This window comes from Mesoplodon mirus (genome assembly GCF_964341445.2).
Source record: "Mesoplodon mirus genome assembly, chromosome: 5".
In the NCBI taxonomy this organism is placed as follows: Eukaryota; Metazoa; Chordata; class Mammalia; order Artiodactyla; family Ziphiidae; genus Mesoplodon; species Mesoplodon mirus.
This window is the reverse complement of record NC_138980.1, coordinates 137,654,061-137,673,326: the sequence shown is the minus strand read 5'-3', so window position 1 is coordinate 137,673,326 and position 19,266 is coordinate 137,654,061. Positions and strand designations below refer to the sequence as shown.

The 19,266-nt window shown below is 38.2% G+C and overlaps 1 protein-coding gene across 1 annotated transcript in view; it reads right to left on the bottom strand.

Moving 5' to 3' along the window:
• Positions 1–2,999: 2,999 nt before the first annotated feature.
• The window catches only part of LOC309803776 (3',5'-cyclic-AMP phosphodiesterase 4D-like), a 443,765-nt gene continuing 427,498 nt past the window's right edge, over positions 3,000–19,266 (bottom strand). Inside the window, exon 3 of the mRNA XM_082620488.1 lies at positions 3,000–3,451. Coding sequence (XP_082476614.1) covers positions 3,448–3,451 — 4 coding nt within the window. The 3' untranslated portion in view covers positions 3,000–3,447. The remainder of the gene's footprint in view (positions 3,452–19,266) is intronic.

Here is a 19,266-nt window from a genome sequence, read left to right as displayed (position 1 = left end):
TTCCATATGATAAGATGGCAATTAATAAGTGAAGAAGAAATGATCACCATTAGCAACCATCATAATAATAACTGATCCAGGCAGAAATCATCAATGAATTCTAACTGTTGGATAAAAATTTAACAAATACCAGGATATTTCCATAGTCTCAAAGTAACACTCTACAAGTTACACTTTATTACAAAGGAGGAAAATGGTAACTTTACAATGGAGAAACATGGCAGACATCACTTTAACCAAATGATCAAAGTTAAAACTGTAGTAATGGAACGAAACAACTAAACAACAGCATGTGCCTCCAGATACAAAAACTCAGCATCACTCCTGTAATAGTCCTGCAAAAACGGTATGACCTGAATCTCATCACAAGGAAACGTAAAACTCAAACTGAAGGACAGTCTATTAAACAACCAGCCTGTATTTTTCAGAAAACACCACTGTCATGAAAAACAATGGAAGTCTCAGAAACTGTTCCAGTTTAAAGGGTATTTAAAAGACATGACAACTAATTGCAAAGCATTCATTTGTATTTTCTTTTGCTATAAAGAACACTAATGGAACAACTACTGAAATTTGAAACAAGGTCTATAGATTAGATAATAGCATTGTAACACTATTAATTTGCTAATTTTGATCACTGACCTGTATGTAAACTAATTCCATGTTTTATGAAATATTTAAGTATTTAAAGGTAAAAGGGTATCACATCTACAACTCACTCAAACAGTTCAGAAGAAAAAAAACTATAAAAATAAACATATATTTGTGTATATACATGTGTATATATGGATAGAAGATAGATAGATAGATAGATAGATAGATAGATAGATAGATGAGAGAGAGAGAGAAGACGGAAAATGAGAATGGTAGAGGACTCTTGGTGAATGGTACCCAGGAATCTTTTGTGCCATTCTTGCAACTTTACAGTAAATCTGAAATTACGTTAAATTAAAAATTAAAATAAATTCCTTTGTTAGTGAGAAAGTACTTATCGACTCTTTGGCTGGCTTTTGTTTTTCAGACCCGATTGTAATAAATGGCTCTCATAGATTAATTTCTGAATAACAACACAAATGTCTACTTTTGTCCACATAAGCATTTTTCAAACTGTGAGCTGCAATCTATTAGTAAGTTATGAAATCGATTTAGTGGGATATGACCAGAATTTTCTTAATGAGCTGCAATAAAAGAAAGAGTATTAGAATGTATCACACTTGATAGAGCTAAGTGTTTGTTTCTGATACTTGAATTACAATTATATACAATTGTATGTATATGTCATGTAAGATTCACTGGACCACCAACCTTCTCTATGATGGTTCGAACCACCACTCCTTTGAACATGGTGCCCACTCCACCAGCAACCCCTAGCTGCCTGATCATCCTTCAAGACAAATTTCAATGTGACTTCTTGCATGAAGTTTTTCCTCCCTCTCTCAGCACTGCCTTCCCTTCTCCCCCAAAATGCAATTCTTCCTTCTCTGTTGCCTCATAGCTCTTTGCTCACACTTCTATCTCTTTTACACTGTTTTAATTTAATGTATTTTATAGTATTGTCTCTCCCACTAGGCTACCATGAGCTTTTCAAAATGTTACACAGCCCTTAATTTTTCTGACCCCCTCCCCAGAGAATAAGATGTCTAGCACAAGCACAACTCTCGATGATTATTTTTGAACAAATGGACAATAAAAGGCAACAAATACCATAGGAAAATACATAGAATCATAAAATTCCAAAAAAGAGCTATAACCACCAGCCACTTGCTTGCCCACATTATTAAGGAAGTGCTAACTAATCTGAGCATGAAGAAGGAGTAGAATGTGGATCAAAAATGATGGTAGGAGAGGGATTGTAATAGAGAACAAGAAACAGAAAGAACAAAGACCTAGAAGCCTAAGTGTGGTGGCCACAAGAAGGTACTGCAGACTCCAACGATAGGGATGATAATTGGCCAAGGGTCCCCAGCTGCTGCCTCTGAAATCCACTGCAGCATCTGAGTTACAACCATACTTCCCATGACCTGCTCCCAGCCATGACTGATCACGTAGAGACACTGAGGCGGACCCATTCCCAGGAAACACAGGACTCCTCTGGTGGCTGATTCTGGCTTAAGGACTTCATATGTAAGGCGTTACCTAACTCAATCTAGGATGCTTCCACCCAACATCTCTCTCTTCTTCACTTACGGTCAAATTTATACCATAATCTCAGTTCTCACTCAACCTTATCTGGCTCCCTCTCTATTTTCTCTTACATGTGCATTTCCTAAAATCCTTGCATTTCTAATCCCACTTTAGCATTGGCTTCTTGGAAGACCAAGACTAACACAGAAAGTACAGAGTATACATGGAGTAAGTAGGGGAAATTAAATCTGGAGGAGCAAATTGATTTTTATCATTGAGGACAACTAGTCAATTCAATACTTTGTCCCAAGGCAGGATAAATCTTAATTTCCTAATACAAATAGAACTGTCCATGTAGTTCTTAAAGTTCACCAGTGACAAAGACTTCATAACTTCCTTTTTTTTTTTTTTTTTTTTTTTGCGGTATGCGGGCCTCTCACTGCTGTGGCCTCTCCCGTTGCGGAGCACAGGCTCCGGACGCGCAGGCCCAGCGGCCATGGCTCACGGGCCCAGCCGCTCCGCGGCATATGGGATCCTCCCAGACCGGGGCACGAACCCGCATCCCCTGCATCGGCAGGCGGACTCCCAACCACTGCGCCACCAGGGAGGCCCTTCATAACTTCCTTTTGTGAGTTGTTTCATAGCTTAATCATCTTTCACATCCAACTTAGGTCTATACTAAATCCCTTGTTTTAAGGTCTTTTCTTCCACTTCAGTTTCTATGGAGATAGATCACAGCCAACTATAGAAATACTAAATTAACTACGCAAACTCTCACTCATAACAGTAATTCTCTCTATAATGCTCTGTATACATGACCTTGAAGGACTATTCGCCACATTTTCTATTTGCTACAAAATTATGTCTCATTAATATAATCTACTCATGGAATACCTGACTTTTATTCACCCAAAAAAAAAGAAGATTCCTCATTTTCAAGCAGAAAAGTAAAGGTTTGTATGTTTACTTCAGAGAGACTTTTACAATTGTTAATTGAAAGGAAATCATTTTTTCATTCCTAAAGTCTCAAATACTCTGCCTTCTACTGACAGAGTAAAAAACTCAATCTTCAATTATTTAGATTAAACATAACATGTTATCCAATTTAAAATAATGAATGCATTTTTTTCTGCCAAAGATTTGAAACAGAGATGGAATGTGTGTGTTATCTTTCCAGATCTCTGCTTGAATAAAATAAAAGCATTTGTCTGACCGTGATAAGCACATTGTCTGGTCCAGATTCTCCAAGTATGCAAATCAACATGAAAAGCTCCAACAGCAAGACTTACCCATCTGCACAGAGTTTCAAAAATGGTGATGTACTTACCTAAAATAAAAGGAAAGATGACATTAATGACATTCATCACAGCTTAAACATATAGTGAAAAACAAATTCTAGAAGGCATTCAGAGCATCTGTTACCCTCACCACTGCCAGATCCAGTTTTAGGGTTTTTGTTTATAACACAACAGGCCAGATGGTGCTGTCTCTCTGACTGTCCAAGTTTATTTCGAGTACACTTATAGGTATATGCTCGATAAATGTTGAGAAAGATTATAACAATCAAGTAGCCAAGCACTATGACTTAATAACAATAGTAAAAAATATCTGTTGAGTACTTTCTTGCCTGCCAAGCCCAGTGTAATATACTTTACGTGCATTTTCTCATTCACTCTTCAGAAAATGGAGGTGAGGTAAGTATTATTATTATCACCACTGTAAAGATGAAGTAAGTGAGGCTTAGAGAAGTTCATTAACTTGTCCAAAGTCACACAGCTAAAAAGTGTTGGGAGCTGGAACTTTCATAAGTTCTCTGATTCTAGAGCCTGATCTCATGATCTTTATGTTATACATCCAAAACTCAGTTGGAAAGAAAGATCCCAGTATTAGTACTTTGTTAAATAATAGGTTATAAAAATAGAATTGATTATAATTTTGAAAATTAGAAGAATGAACAATGCCTAGTGCATAGCTCAATAACATCTGTTGAATGAATAAATAATAAGCAAATGAATATTATTGATATATAATAAATGTACTCAGGCTGTATCTCAACACAAGAAATATTTGCATAACAAAGCACTCCAATGTATAGGTTATTTCTTTCCTCCTGCAAACGGCCCAGCACCAGTGCTTTATTCTACTGATTGCCTAGGGATGAGAACTGAATGCTCTCAAGTAAGAGAGAGAAGGGGCCTGTCTGAAACAAATGGCTGGGGAGCTACAAGAAAAGGATGGAGTTGCCAAATCCTCAAATGGCATATTAGTCTAAAGGTAAAATCCTTCAACTGTTCAAGAAACAGTTAGCAGACGCCATTTAACAGTTCAGTTTTCTTCAGGTTTTTGGTCACTCTCTTAGAGATTCAGATTAATTAAAAAATGTTAAAGAAAGAAGTAGCTTAAGTGAGGAACACAAACAAGGGGATTGGTTATTTGAAAGAACATTGAAAAACAAACATAAGAAATACCTGGGGCTTCAAATTCACAAAGAAATAACCACCAATTTATCTCATATTTTAGTATTCAAAACATATACAAAGACCTAATTTTATCAATAATTAACTCCAAGAGCAAGTTGCCCTGTAGAAATTCAAGTCCCTATTTCCATAAGTTGGTAACATGGTAAAATAAACAAATGGAACATGAAGTGCTTCATACAAATGTCCACAGTCTTTACCAAATAACACTTCATTTCAGAATTTTTAAATGAACAATCTTTATACCTATGGATGTTTTTCTCAGCATCACATAGATTTGTGCTATATACTAGATGTGGTTATTAAAGTTAACTCCCCCCCCCAAAAAAAGAAATGTGATAAACCTTAAAAAAATGTTTTAAGAAGTTTTGTTCATTCGTTTCAAGGTTAAATTGAATTAAAATTTTAAAATGTCACACGTATCTACAAATTTTAGTGAAACAAATGGAACTTTTTATTGTGGATTCACTGTTTACCCTTAGAGATAATTGGACTCAGTGGTATGAAAATTTAATTAAAAGGAGTTAAAAAATGCATTTGGTTCCATTCTGGTAAAGACTCTGAAGAGGGTCCCAGAGCACAGTTATTGGCCCATAAGTTAGACAAGATATGAAGGGATGTACCTGTTAAGTAACTGGAAAGTGATTTTTTCTTTATCTATGTCCTAGCAAAGTAGTTTATCACACCTTAGTATCAAAGGTTCTAGGTAACCATCCATCTTTCAGTGAGAAGGTAAATGAAAAGAGCCTAAATAAGATTCAGCTACAATAAGCCTGAAATCTTCTATGAATAGGATTTAGGCATAGATAAATTTATTCTACCTTTGTTCTACTGAATATCAGTTCTAAGAGATAAATGGATATGAAAATAAGACATCAAAGTTTGCTGCCTTAAGTGTGGAGATAAGTAGGGGTGGTAACTCCAACATGGATAGCATTTGAATTGATACTGAGGAGTGGGGAAGGGATGGAAGACTTCAAAGACAGTCATGTTTATTCATTAGATTAAGCCAGACATTTTCCCAGCACTAAGTTGTGGCACAAATCTTTACCCTTGCCCAACCCCAGTCTTCATTTCCAAATCTACTTCTCATTTAGCAGCTTTTTTTAAATTAAAAAAAAAACTGCATTATCTTATTAAAAATCTGGTCACTTCATTCACAAACTCCCACTAACTCAGTGTATTTATTCCTCTATAAAGTAGGTACAGGTTAGAAGAATGAGTTATATGCCAGACTGGCCTTCTTTGCTGAGAAGAGGTTAAGTAACTTTGAGGTGATGTCAGTATTCGTGGTTTACTCCATGTTTCTACCTGGTACTGTGCAGGGAGCCCTGGTTCTAAAAAGGAATTTTAAAAAAATCTTCTGAGGAAGGCAAGACATTTATACTTGAAATAACCATAAAATGATGCAAAACAACTTAGAATTAAATGTCAATTACATGGTAGAGACATCAAATGCTACAGGAATCTAGAGAAATGAGAAAAAGATGTTTCAGCTGTTGTGTGGGATTACAGCAATATGCCATAACTGGGTGGGAAACCATCAAGAGAGCTTCTGGACTTCTGACTTGAATGCACAACCAGTCCATGCTCTTCTTGCCACAGTCTGAAGTAAAAGATCCAGCATAGAGATCCCAAGATTAGTAGGGAGGCTGCTTTCAAAGTAAGTCAAAGGATTGGGAGGGACCATGTGCCTACAGTACATTTTGAGAAGCAGGGCCAAAGAGTACTCTGCATCCCCATGGTCGTTTGCTCCTACAAATCACATACTGGCAACTGACTATAACAAGTAACAGTCTATGTATTTTTAGCTTTAGTTTTCTGGAACTATAGTTGATTTACAATGTTGTGTTAATTTCTGCGGTATAGCAAAGTAACTCGGTTATACATATCTACATTCTTTTTCATAATCTTTTCCATTATAGCTTATCACAGGATATTAAATATAGTTCCCTGTGCTATACAGTAGGTCCTTGTTGTTTATCCATCCTATATATAATAGTTTGCCTCTGCTAATCCCACACTCCCAATCCTTCCTTCCCCCACCCCACTTCCCCCTTGGCAACCACAGTCTGTTCTCTGTATCTGTGAGTTGTTGCATTTGTGTCGTATTTTAGATTCCACATATAAGTGATATCATATGGTATTTGTCTTTCTCTTTCTGACTTATTTTGCCTGAAGGCTTTTGAGCGGCTCCTTATTTTGTGTGAAGGCTTTTGAGAGGAGCTGGTCTTTGACCTGGAGATTGGAGAGAAGCAGCAGGATGCTAGGGAAAGGAAGGAGAAAGAGCAGCATCCTCTACAGGGACCAGAGGAAGCCCATCATGTTTTTCAAACTGTGAATGGTTGGCTGAGGTGTGTCCGGGTATGTACTAGAGGGGAGGGAAATAGCCCTGTCCCCTCTTAGCAGATCACGTGCTAATAACCTTGGTCCCTGACTTTCTACACTGTATGGATATTTGAAAGGTTGACTTGTGCTTTGATCTCCCACTGGGCCATTTAAAACCATTACTGACATGAAGTGTCAGGTAGGACAGAGACAGGAAGCATCACATGCATGCATGCTCAAATCCTATCACAAGGGACCTTACTTACAAACTGATATGTTGTTTGAAAATGTTATGACACTAAATGTAAAAAGAATGCAAGCCCACATATGGTGCTTAAAGATATTTTGGATTTATTCGTCTTTCTTTTTTTTTTTTTTTTTTTTTGAGGTTGGGAGATAGCAAGCACATGAAGTAACAGGGCGTGCTTTAGAGTCCAAAAGCAAATCTATTTAGAGCGAAACCATAATTACATATGCAGCTCTTGTGACAGGGATGGCAATATCAAATCAACATTCTACTTCAGAAGACCCACATCAACAAGCATTTGATTCAAAGAATCATCTTCATTAGCACAGACTATCACCAGCTCATCACAGATTTAGATAAGGCTAAGGAACCCAATCTCTGTGTCAGTTGCCTAATTTCCCTGAGAGCAGAGGTTTCACTTGGCACTTGGACCTGAGAGAGGCCTCAAAGTGGGCAATTAGCTTGTTAGGTATGTGGTACACTTTGTACTTCTCAATGACCACATTCTCCATTCTCCATCAGAGGAAGCAGAAGAGCTTTCAGTGTCAATGGCTTTTACCATCTGAGATCTTGAAGCAGAATTTCTTAACCCATTCATTTCTACTGAGAACTGGGGAAATGTATTACTCTCATAGCTCTGTAAGAAATTATAGTTTCATGGAACAGACAGGAGGTATGCTAAATTAACAAATGCTTTTTTTTAAGGGAGAAGTGGGGAGTAAGAATCAGAAATACCTGTTACGATTTAATACACTAAATGTGGCAATAAATTATAGCTACATAGCTGGTGGTTACAAGTATCTCAAATTTTTTTAAAAAATTCAAAAGGTTGAGTCTTTTCACATTACCTTCCAAAATTATATAAAAGACACCAATAGAAACAAAACTTACTAGATCTCAAGTCCATTTTAAAAGCACAGCACCAACCTTTTGCCCACCCATGGGAGTCTCTGGGCTATTAGAAAAGAGGTATGGAGTAGAAATTAAGAACATGGGCTTTGGATCCATAATGCCTAATTCAAACACAGGCAAACCTGAGCACCCAAGAAGTGGAGCTATCTGTGATGATGATGTGATGATGACAATGAGATGATGATGATGATGGTGGTAGTGGTGGTGATGATGATTGCAGTGACTGCAACAAAGAGGAAGATGGGGAGGATGATTTGATGATCAAAGGTCAGGGGAGCCTTGTCTATGGACTGACTTATACCACTTTCCTGATAAATACTTAAGAAGCAATAATAGAGAACAAGGGATATTTAACATCTCTATCCCCTCAAAGCTGAGACAAAAAGCAATTTACTTTTTTCAAACTATTCCCAAGTCTAGATTGATGCAAAGTGTCAGTATATCCCTCATTTAAATCACTGTCAACTACTTAGATCCAATTTCAACAGTCTACCTTCTAAGAAAATCTTAGTAGTTTCTTCTGCACAGGCGCTATAGAGTATTGATCAGACAGACCCAGGCAGGATCCCTTGAGCTTGTATAGGTAGATTTAATCTAAGAGTGGGCTGAAATGTCAATAGTAGCTCTACAGGGATCCCTGGTCACAAATTTCAATACCATGCATGAGGAAGCTGCATAGCCATTACTGAACTGTTTCCAGTTGCCAACTAAGAATACCTAGAAAACTTCCAAAAGGGAGAACAAAAACATTCAAAATTGCAGGGCTGAGGGATTACAATCTCTATTGGTTCTGGCCTAAAGAGAAATCATCCGTTAATTGTAAACACAACTAATATAACTTTTCAGTAGTCAGCTAACCACAAAAACATTTTTGATATTATATCACTTTACCAACATCCCAAGTTTGGGCAGTTATACCTTTGACATTTTTATTTTCCTTCTATAAATCGTGTGCCTCAGGTTAGAAAATACCAACTTAGGCATTTTATTATGAATCAAAATAGAATAAGAATGCAGCTTTGCAGAGATTAAATAGAAATGGTCATCTCTTCATGATTCACGTTATGGCATTCCAAAAGTTATATGGGAGGAAAAAATTACCAGCTATATTTATATAAAATACCCAATAAATGGGCAAAGAAGGAGAATAAATTTATCCATGTTATATATAAATGTATACATGAGGTGTTTGGATACTTAGCTGCCTCCTAGATTTCCCCATCCTCCTGCTCTACAGAACTTCAAGCCCCTTACTCTCTCCAAAACTCACTCCACCTGCCCCAAAACCTCACCTTCTTCTGCATCTTATTTACCAATGACCAATAACTGTTAGGCAGTTAGTCAGACATGAGCAGGTCCCGCCCCATCCTGGATGGAGTCATCTTTCCTTCCCTCACCTGGACACTGTTGGTTGGAACACACCCAGAGATCCTCCCTCCTGTGGTCAAGGACCACCGCTATGTTTCCAGCCATATCAGGACCAAGCAAGATTAAAACCTCCAGCACAGGTTGGCAAGGGCGCACCAAGACCTAAAGGGTGACTCAAGGTACCCGGGGGTTCACTGTGCCACATTTGTCACAAATTAGCGTTGCAGTTCCCACCCCCGCCACCGTGGCTTTTGCTTGGGAGCTTACGGGTAAGCGCCTGCGCACTAGGAGAAAAGTTATATAACCTAAAGCTGTCAATCAGCTTGTCAGTCAAATGACGCAGGACACAGGGAGGGACCACCACGCTAAAAAACCTATCCCTGCCCCATTGCAGGGCTGTTTCTGGTTTCCAGACAGCCTGCTCTCATCCTTTCTCGAGAGCATACTTCCGCTTTTGCTTAATAAAACTCTTGCTACCTTAAAAATGCTCTACATCTCTCAACTGACTTATTTCCCTTGAAAGGGCAAGAACTGAGGAAATCACCAATCCACCAGTGATACAACTACTTATTAAATGACCAGTCCCCTCCGCCCAAGTACACTCGTACAACATGACAAGTATATCTACTACACATTCATGGAATTAACGCCCTTCTCTCAATCTCTAGAACTACCAACCTAGCTTATGCCCTTGTGATGTTTCGCCCAAGCCACATCAGTGACCTCCTTTAACACTCCAGGCCTCCAATCTTGTCCTTGCATTTTTATTCTCCATTCAGCCTCCAGGATCTGACCTTGCCCCCTCCCCCCACTACTTGGAATACTTCATGGTTCCAGGACAAACTCAAAGTCCTTAACCTGGCACACAAGGTCCCTAGAAATCAGGCCTTGTTTATTTCCAGCTTCAGATCTTGTCAATGACCCTTCCGCAAACACACCATGTGATTCCTTGCCTCAACATCTCTGCTCCTGCTAGCCCCCTCCTCCTGGAACCTCCACCTTCTCCTCCCCCAAGCCCACACTCATTCCTTAAGACTCACCTGAGATCACACCTTTCTACTCCAGGTGAGACCCTCTCCCATAAAGCCCTGTGCATATTGCTAATCATGGCACTCACCACGTATTTTTCCTCTAATCTATTTAAATCTCTGCTCTCTAACCCCCCAATTTGAACTCCTTCAACTTGAACTTTTAGGGAGATGGGCTTTATTTGTGGTATTTATTTATGCTAGTATCTCCAGTATCTAGAACATAGTAGATACATTTAAGAGATTTGTTACGTGAATGATTGAGTGAGTGAATGCCCTTATCTAGAACAATTAGTACTGAAAAGCAAATGTGTGGGGATATATGTATATGTATAGCTGATTTACTTTGTTATAAAGCAGAAACTAACACACCATTGTAAAGCAATTATACTCCAATAAAGATATTTTTTTAAAAAAAGCAAATGTAAATAAGGCAGAGAAAATGTCATTCCTTGGAATTCAGGGATGGGGTGGGGGATGAAGCCCTCTAACACAGACCCAGGGAGTTTCACAATTAGGGCAGGTCTCATGGTGAGAGTAGAAGTGCTGATTTTAGAAAGCTAAGACTCCAAGAGGAATGCCTAGGTGAGGAGATGAGACCAGCAAGACAAAAGAAGGCTGCATGGTGCATGGTCAGTGTGAATCTTCCTCACAACACTTCAAGGTTTTGGCAAAATTGTCAAATTCACCCATGCTACAGGTTCTTGGATTTCTCATGAAAAACAGCTCAACTACTGGACAGCTTTGCATTCAGGTTTGAGGCCCCGCAGGAGAAAGAGCACCTACAGGTGGATACAGAGGGCTGAAGGCAGAGAGGAGCATAAAGATGTTAAGTGTGGCCTGGGCATGGAGGTCATGGCAAAAGTTAATCAATTCTTCATGGCACAAGAGAGCCCTAGTCAATAGAAATATGGCAGGAGAGAATAAGGTGGGAAGCTGGATGATAGATGAATTCATATATCAACAGCAATCTCATCTAAAAACAGGTTTGTGTTTGCTATGCATTTATGAATTATAGTCTGCCTTAAAAACAAACAAAAAAAAGAGATTTGGTGGTGCTAAGGAAAAATAAGAAAACAAAGTTATTGTTCAAAATGCATCCCACAGGTACCATAGGTGAAAAGTGAGCTTCTTAGCAGCCAAAAGAGAACATAATCTTTTACAGTTTGAAGTTATTCAGACAACATGGGGCTATTCTTGATACTGAAGCATCAGGTAGAAATGTTCCCTGGGTCCTCACAGAGAAAACATTGTGAAACAATGAGCAATAGCTTTACCAGAACGTTTTGCAAATACGGTACAATATCAAGAGAAAGAAATTTATTTTAAAGAAAATAAAAAGTAAATTTATTCTCTAAACAAACTTTAGAATAATGACCTAAAAGCCTCCTGTTCTTAAGCATAAATGTACATGGATACACTCCTTCATATAAACCACAAATTATTGTCCGTTTCACATCAGATTTTACATCTCACATTGCATATCTCACTTCAACCTTGACGGACTGGACGACTATCAATAAAAGAAACATGTCTTATTTTTAAAAGCTTTTTATTGTTCATATCATCAGTTATTTTCAGACAACAGTTATTTAACACTTGGTTAGTATCACCCTCTACGGAGGCAGCACCTTACACTTCAAATAAGCCTCACTCAAAGAACAGATGATACACGTAGACTCACACAGCATTACAAATTAATGATAATTCAGAGAGGCACCATGGAGCTTCTACTTGAGAAGGAATTTCCCCTTTGCATACTGAAGGGGGTCTGGTGGTGTTTCCTTTGTCCAGAGCCGACTTCCCAATGAAATGTTTCCACTTTGCACCCTTTGGGTTCAGTTGTTCAACCGGTTACAATTAGTTAGATTAGTAACTGGTTGAACAACTGTAACCAAAGAGTACAGACTGATGTGTTGAGGTCTACTAGAGAGTGGTTTGCTAGAGGAGGTCAGCAGAGCTCTGTCTGTCCTCTTCAATGTTTGCACGAATGACTTGAAGTAAGATAACATCCATTCAAGAGAAATTCATTAAACACGGATTCAGCGTCTAGCATTTGCCTGATATTGTGACAGGGGCCAAGGGGACTGAGCAAACTTCATTAGATATCCCTGATGCCAAGCTGGGGAGGGAAAGACAGAGACAGAAACAGAGACAGTCTATATTACACAACAGGAAATTTAACACTTGGACACTAGCTAGGAAAATTTGAATGAAGAAAAAGGTTTCAAGGAGTGTGAAGGAGATAAGTCCCTCAACCAACAAATTTCCCATCAGAGTGAACATTCAGTCATTGTCAACACTATGGAATATACCTGGGATTTTACCTTTATTTAGTCACTCACACAATAGTATGTAGGTGACAAGTTAACAACTCTTCTTTTACAATGCAAACAAGAAAACAAAACAAAAGCCCAGCTTTATTAATCAAAGCAGAGGACTCTCATCTCCCCAAGGCTTAGGCCACTCTGATATTAATATGGATACTTTGCAAAACTCGTTCTCTCAAGCACCAAATTTTTATTTATTGTAATTAACGCACCATGCTTAATGGGATTCTGGCTGTCTGTAGTAGTTACTCCATTTCCCTAATCAGCAAATACTTCTGCCAGGGACAGAATTGTGTATCAGGGCGTATCTAGCTAATTGGTCATCTGAATTTTGTGGATTGTTTTTCAGTTCTTCAGCATTGACTGAGAACTTCAAGAATTACCAGCACTGTGCTTGGAACTGAATAAGACCTGGAGAGAACACAGTTAAGTCCCTACTCTCAGAGAATCCACCAATCCATTGGGTTGTTTGCTACAACCCAGTGAGATTAACAGGTGGGTATTTTCTGGTGTTCAAGAAACTAATTTTTTTTCCATTGTAGTATGCATCAGCAATGAACATTTACACAAAGACAGCATAGTGTCCACAAGCAAGCTTTCAGTGGGGTCCAACTCTGAGGTTAAATGGCATCTCTCAGGTTTTAGACTAAGTGACAATGTAGACATAAAAGGAACACAATCCAATTTACATGTAAGATGGGGAAAAAATGGAACTCTGTGGCCAGGATGCTTCAAAAAATTTTCTTTGAAGATGTATGTCTTTCTATCAGATTTATTTTAATTTTCTGAAACTGTAGAACGTAATACTCCAACTACAGATATTAGTCAAAGCTGTTTAAAACCAGCCTTCCCTTATTTACAGAAGGCAGTTTTTATAAGACAACTATCAAGGATAAACACACAAAGAAATGGAAACTTTTCCATTTCTAGCAATTCACTGTAGTAAACTGGCTGTGTAATGAACACAGCTGTTTCTGTGGGAGAGTTTTTCCTTTTTTTTGGAATTTAATATTGCCTGTGCTCTTGAGGCATGAATATAGTAAATGAAAGATTGTTCTGGGCTTGATAAGAGACCAGAAACAATTGTTCCCACTGGTCCTCCCCTGCATTAGTAACCAACCTCTTATCTGGGGCCTCTTAGGTAAGAGCCCATCATTTGTCATGTCAATTACACACAAACAAAATGTTCTAGGACTTGTCTTGCCACCTTCTTTAAACTGAAGAAGACACAGACCCAGAGGGGAGGCAGTTATGAAGATAAAGTTGAAAGTAAGAAAGGCAAGCCTCAAATATAAACACAGGAAAGAGTCTCTTATTCCCTACACTTCTCACTTTTCAACCATTAAAAGCTGTTTCTCACTGAATTCAATTCTTTTAAAACAGAAAGCAAGACAGTTTTCCCAGGTTATGGTATATATATCTCATTGTGCACTTGGTTAGATGATTTTAACACTGTATTGAATAAAATTAAGAAGGCTTTTCCTGATAATCCGCCCAGAGCCTATGTGAGTTGCTAATATGGATGGCTACATTTTCTCTAGTGCTTAACTTGGTGCCAGGAATTGTACACAGCACCCCACATACATTATGGTATTTATTCTTCCCAAGAATTTGATAGGATAATGCTTAGCACAGCAGTCCAGTGATCCCTATTTACCTATCTGTGGGATCCACTATTCTAAATGGTGGATTATAGCACAATGTTAAAAGGCAGGGCTCTGGAGTTCAATGGTCTGTATCTGAATCCTTGCAAGAATTTGGGCAAATGGCAAAATGAAGAAAACAGTACTACCAATCTCAGAGGATAATTCTGGAGATTAAGTCTGATATGTTTCCTTGATCCATCTGTAGACCTGTACCTTGACCTCTGGTACCCTTCCAGAGTTATCTGATGTTTTTAAACTTGCAGAAATGAAATACAGACCCTAACATCCCCAGAGACGCTGGTGACTTGCAGGCTAGCCTGGTGAGTCACCAGGTTCCATTTATTTCGTTATGGATAATGTTCTTCACACAAGCTAATCCCTTTACAAAAGTTCATTTCTGTTATTTTTCCTGAAGCTTCTCTCAGAGCCAGGGGAAAGTGTGGCCGTGAAGATTTCATGGTTATTTGTGCCCCAGTTGGTTTGGCTACTTCAGATCAGGAAGTAACTGGGTTGGATGCAGGGGCCAATGACAATCCTTTCAGCCATTAGCTTAAGGCTGACTAACCTGGCAAAGGCTCACCTTCCTGAGCAAGATTGGGAATTCAAATAATTAAAGGTTAGGATATCAGAAACAATGTGATTGGACCAAAGGGCCAAAGTAATGGGAGCCTGACATTCTGGGCTGAAGTTATAAGGCTATCAGGCCTAGAACTATCTCTCTAGCCCAGAATGTAAACACAGCTCTACCTGACCTATGTTCTTCTCTCAGTGTGGCTTACAGAGGTTTCAGGGAGTTCATCTTGTTTATGGATGGTGCTTCATGGTTTAGGAAGAAATGAATTCTAGAATGCACATCTGCTTACAAGACATGACTCATTTATATAGATATTTTCAATATAGTAGGGTAGAACTAGCAGTAGGAAGAGCACAGAATTGTATCATAGTGAGACACAGATCCTTTTTCTAGCTCTCTCTCTTTAATATATATATATTTGATAAAACATATATATATATTTGATAAAAATAATGGCTCCTAATAAACATTACTGAGTAGTTTTCTCAAAACTTAAAGAAGAGAGTATGCGTATCAGTGATGCTCAATTGTTTTTGGTTATGGACAACAGAAAACAAATTGGGTCAATCATAATGAGACACTTTGAATGAAACCAGTAATACAAACACAGTATCCAGTAAAGTTTTATAGCAGAGTATCAGCCAAGACAGCAGGAACTTACAGCATGAAGTAGGCACCTCAGCTTTGTTAAAAACTTTTCTATTTCTTGGTGAAATTGTTTTGTTATGATTAGTAAGAGCATATGTTTAAAACCTATACATCTCCTTAGCTATGCATATGAGGGATAACCAGAGACTGTGATACATTTATATTCAGCTAAAAACAACATGCTCATGTTCAGAGACAGTAAATGGTAAAACAATGGGTTGATTCTATACCTCTTCTGTGAATTAATTCTTCAATTCAAAAAATATTTGTTGAGTCACTGTTCACCTAGGCACTGGGGGGAATTGGACATGAAAATATACGATCCTTGCCTTTATGGAGCTTGCGGTCTTGTGGAAACTCATCCACAAATTGGTCACTTCCAGTTGCTGGTCTAGTTGCAGGGCCCAGCAAACTCTGGCCCTCAGGCCAAACCAAGTCCCTAGCCTGGTTTTGAAATAAGATTTTATTGTAACACAGCCATGCCCATTAGTTTACATATTGCCATGGGCTACTTTTGTGCTATGAGAACAGTTTTTAAACAGAATCTTTATGGCCCCCCAAAGCCTAAAATATTTATTAACTGGGCTCTTTATTTTAAAAAAAAGTTTGCCAATCTATGGTCTCATGAATGACAGAACTTATCAATTTCAATTAGACCTAATATTTTCAAACTGGGAGTGCTCACATAATTACGATCACTCAGTCAGAGACTAGTGAAAAATACAAAATGTTGGACATGTAACCAATATGGATTACTTTATAAATGATAAATATAAATTAATTTATAAATTATACAAATATATTCACACAATATATATACTGGAAAACAGAGCTGTATTATATATGCTGCTATAAAAAGATATCCAGGAGAATTTATATGGTTAAAAAGAACCCAAGGTACATACAGTATTTATAGCATGTTCTTATTTATGTAAAAAAAGGGGGGGATTTATCTACACATACATATTTTTATATTCATTAACTACTTTGAGAAAGTTACACAAAATTTGTATAGTTTTGTACTCAAACAGAGACATATCCTTTGGTACTACTAGAAATTTTTATTATGTTGTTATACAGTTTGAAATAATGTATCTTAAAGTATTTCAGTACAAGTAGTGTAGTGTGCGTGTGTGTGTGTGTGTGTGTGTGTGTACTAGAGACAGAGAGACAGACAGACAGAGAGAGAGAGAGAGAGGCCAAAAATGGCTATCCGTAAGAGCATGAACTATTGCTATCTTGAGCTGTAACTCAAAGCATTCTCACAGGTGAACTGAGTGGAATTCAAGAAATGTCATTTGATTCAAAAACTGTACCCTTACCATTGATGAACAGGGATATACAGGAATCTAAATGGTGTCCTCCACCTAGGGCTCCAACTGGCTCTTGTGTCTTGTTGCCTTAAGTGGAATCTGTCACCAAATTCTGACTAGAGACGGAGCTAATCCTGCCCCAAGAACACTGTCACATCAGCCTGGCATAAATCTTCCATTAAGACACTTATCAGGATGTCTAAAGGACAGATTGCTGAGTCTACGGAGTTTAGGAAAACAGGCTGGATGGCAGTTTGTACCTCTTCAACAGCAAGAGCCTGCAGGGTGTAGACTAAGAATGCCACCTGCCGAGTCAGTAAACAAAGGATGTTGCAGCCATCAAGCCATCAGGCACTGCAGCCATCCCACCCCACACAAAGAAAAGGGCTAAATTCATTAACTTGAGATGTCTGGTGTTTCTTTAATTGACAGTAATCTTTTGATGTTCCAACTACTTGGGTTTTTTGGTGTGTTTTTTCTTTTCTGCAAAAACTCCTATATATCCTGGCTGCTCCATTACCTCTTCAGAACAGTCCCTCAGAGGTATCTGAGAGGCTGTCTCCCTGGTTTAAGTCCTCAGTATGTCCACTGAATAAAACATAATTCTCAACTTTGAGGTTGTGCATGGTTTTCAGTTGACAGAGGAAATCACAATTCAATCTAATATTTGCTTTTGTTATTATGTTATACCTAATGGCTTGGTTGTGAAGTGGAGACCTATGTACTTTAGTCTCTTCTAATTAATGTAGGCTAAGACAGTCATCAAAAAGAACCTGATAACTAGGAAGGATCAAATTGCTATATTAATTCACAATGACTAATGTAAAAATACGTGATTAATCTTGATAAAAGAGGGATTACCTAAGCCTCCCATTAATGAATGTTCCACTTGCTTACTTCAAATTAGGACATGAAAGTCACCCTGACTAAAGTTTTGAGCATTGGCTCAAAATTCTTTCTTTTTCATGTGGATCATCTTTTTTTTTTTTTTTTTTAATCAAGACTATCCCCCAATAGGGACTTCCCTGGTGGTCCAGTGGCTTAAGACTCCACGTTTCCACTGCCACTGCAGGGGGCACGGATTCTATTCCTGGTCAGGGAACTAAGATCCTGCATGCCAAGCAGCGCAGACAAATATATATATATATATTTTTTTTTTTTCAGCAACACTAATACTAAGTCTTATCTGGTGTTGAGAATGGGAATTTGGTGGTAGAATAATAACATTTAAATTTGAAAGGTGCTTTAAAGAATATATTTTTCATATGTTACTCTACTGTGGGTGAAGAATGCTGCCTGCCATATCAGTGAGCAAAGGATGTTGCAGCCATCAAGCCACCAGCCATTGCAGCTACACCTATGGTGCACCCTGAGGGGATTCAGGATGGAGAAAACAGGATACTGGCCCTAGATAGTTAAGGCACATATGAAAGGAATGATTTCAATGAGCCCAGACTCGTGCATCTTTCCATCCATAGAAAAGTGCTAAATTTATTAACTTGAGAAGTCTGCTTTTTCTTTAGTTAACAGTAATTTTTTGATGTTCTGACTACCTGTTTTTTGTTTGTTTGGTTGTAAAAACTCCTATATATCTTAGCCCTTCTCGGAGCAGTCCCTTAGAGCTGTCTGAGAGGCTGTCTCCCCGGCTTAAGTCCTTAGCAAGTCCAAATAAAACATAATTCTCAGCTTTCAGGCTGTGTATTGTTTTTCAGTTGACACTTCTCATCATTTTATATCAATACAAGAGAAAAACAGAAGTCCATGAATGTAAAGGAACTTGCCTCAAATGACCAAGCTAGAGAATAAACCATGATCAGAGCCCTTAACTTGTAACCTTCTCCTCTGTAAACCCAGGAAGAAAAATTAATGTTGAAGAAAAAAGTGTTTAATACTTTCAGCTAAGCACATAATTCCCAGGAACTCTTCTCTATAAACAGAAAATCTAAGCTCTTCAAAAGAATGACACCTCTTTTGCTTTAACTCATTCTTTGAAGTAATTTCACAGCTGAAAGCCTAACATTGATTTCTGGGTAGTTTTACAAAGATAGAATTTTCTGAAAAAGAAACTAACATTCCAAGGAAGAATATGGCATTTGAGAGAGGAAAAGGATTAGTGGTGCCAAGAGCCTGGTACTCTGCGAGAAGTTTCCAGATAGCAAGAAACACAGCAGGGAGTAGAGAGAAATGGAAATTACAGATGAAGGTGCTCTTCGGGCACAAACTTGGTTTCTGACAGCTCTTGCTGAAAAACCTGGGAGAAGCTGAACAGAA